Source organism: Cyphomyrmex costatus, unplaced genomic scaffold (genome assembly GCF_001594065.2).
Source record: "Cyphomyrmex costatus isolate MS0001 unplaced genomic scaffold, Ccosl1.0 C2304723, whole genome shotgun sequence".
In the NCBI taxonomy this organism is placed as follows: Eukaryota; Metazoa; Arthropoda; class Insecta; order Hymenoptera; family Formicidae; genus Cyphomyrmex; species Cyphomyrmex costatus.
This window is the reverse complement of record NW_017274654.1, coordinates 1-1,627: the sequence shown is the minus strand read 5'-3', so window position 1 is coordinate 1,627 and position 1,627 is coordinate 1. Positions and strand designations below refer to the sequence as shown.

The 1,627-nt window shown below is 28.5% G+C and overlaps 1 protein-coding gene across 1 annotated transcript; it reads left to right on the top strand.

The window, feature by feature from the left end:
- Positions 1-62: 62 nt before the first annotated feature.
- Positions 63-1,619, top strand: LOC108780510 (uncharacterized; the record flags this gene model as incomplete). Its single annotated transcript, XM_018548289.1, has 1 exon — positions 63-1,619. A coding segment is annotated over one exon (1,557 nt), but the record flags the coding sequence as incomplete, so codon positions are not given.
- Positions 1,620-1,627: the final 8 nt, after the last annotated feature.

The following is a 1,627-nucleotide window of genomic DNA, read 5'->3' as shown; positions in this document are numbered from 1 at the left end:
TTTTTATATTTATTCCTGTACATATGTATGCATTTATATTTACATAGCTTTATTTCTAATAGATCGGATTTGATATGGACGAAGACAATGAATATGATGGATATTTAACGGACAATGAAAGGATATCATCTTCGACTAGCGATAAGAAAAAAAAGAAATATTCTCAGAAATATAAATCTGAATGGGAAAACCACAAAGAATTTAAATCGTGGCTTAAAAGAAGTAATAAAGGTTTAAGTTATTTTCATTGTAAAATATGTTCAGTAGATTGCGTTGGTGGATTGGGTGCAATTAAAAAGCATGCTGCATCTATAAAACATACAAAAATGGTAAAGTCTGTTCAAATGCCAGTAATAAATATGCAATTTGTTAAAAAAGCTAAAGAAACAATGTCCAAAACCAAAGATTTTGAATATAAAATTGCATCATTTATTACAGAGCATGATATTTCATTTAATACTTCTAACCATTTAACCAAATTAATCAAAAGTATTAATCCCGATGCCGAAGCTGTACAAAATATAAAATGCAGTAGAACTAAATGTACTCAATTAATAAAAGATGTTAGTGGCCAAAAAGCTTTTGAAGAAATCATTACTAAACTTAAAATTCACAAATTTTCGTTGATAGTAGATGAAAGCACTGATCATAACTGTGTAAAACATTTAGCAATAATTGCAAGGTTTTCACAAAATTTTGAAATAAATGATACGTTTGTAACTCTGCTACCCATTGTAGATAGTTCTGCAACAGCACTATATAACATTATTATAAACTTTTTTAATAAATTTGAAATACCATTTAAAGAAAACATGATAGGCTTTGCGGCTGACGGAGCTAATACAATGATGGGTGATCATCATTCTCTAAAAACTATGTTAACTAATGATGTACCTGGACTTTTTGTATTAAAATGTACCTATCATTCTTTAGCTTTATGTGCATCATATGCTTGTATGAAGTTACCTAGAGGACCTGAAGATTTTGTACGCGATGTACATTCATACATGAAATATAGTTTTAAAAGAATGTCCGAATTTAAAGAGTTTCAAAAATTTGTAGACACAAAACCACATAAATTACTATTACCAGCTCAAACTCGTTGGCTTTCTTTGATATCGGTAATTAAAAGGGTCTTAGAGCAATATGATGCATTAAAACTTTATTTTCAATCTCAATATCTTAGTGACAAAATACAAGCATCTGAAAATATTCATAAGAAACTTCAAGATCCTTTAAATAAGCTGTACTTAGAATTTTTGGAATATATCTTGCCAGTATTTACTAATATGAATATAGAATTTCAAGCAGAAACACCTAAAATTCATTTATTATATGACAATATATCTTCAGCGTACAAAACAATTCTCGAATGTTACATAAAAAAAGAAATATTAGCCTCCAAAGATATAAGTGAAATCCAATATAGAAATCCACGTAACTTCGTTCCAATTGATAATTTATATTTAGGACCAAAAGTAAATGGACAATTTCATAGATTAGAATTAGATGGAAAAATTACTGCTCAAGAAAAACAGGATATAAAGTTAAGATGCTTGGATTTCTATATTGAAAGTGCTCATCAAATATATTTAAGATTTCCGTTCAATGCACCACATGTACAAGC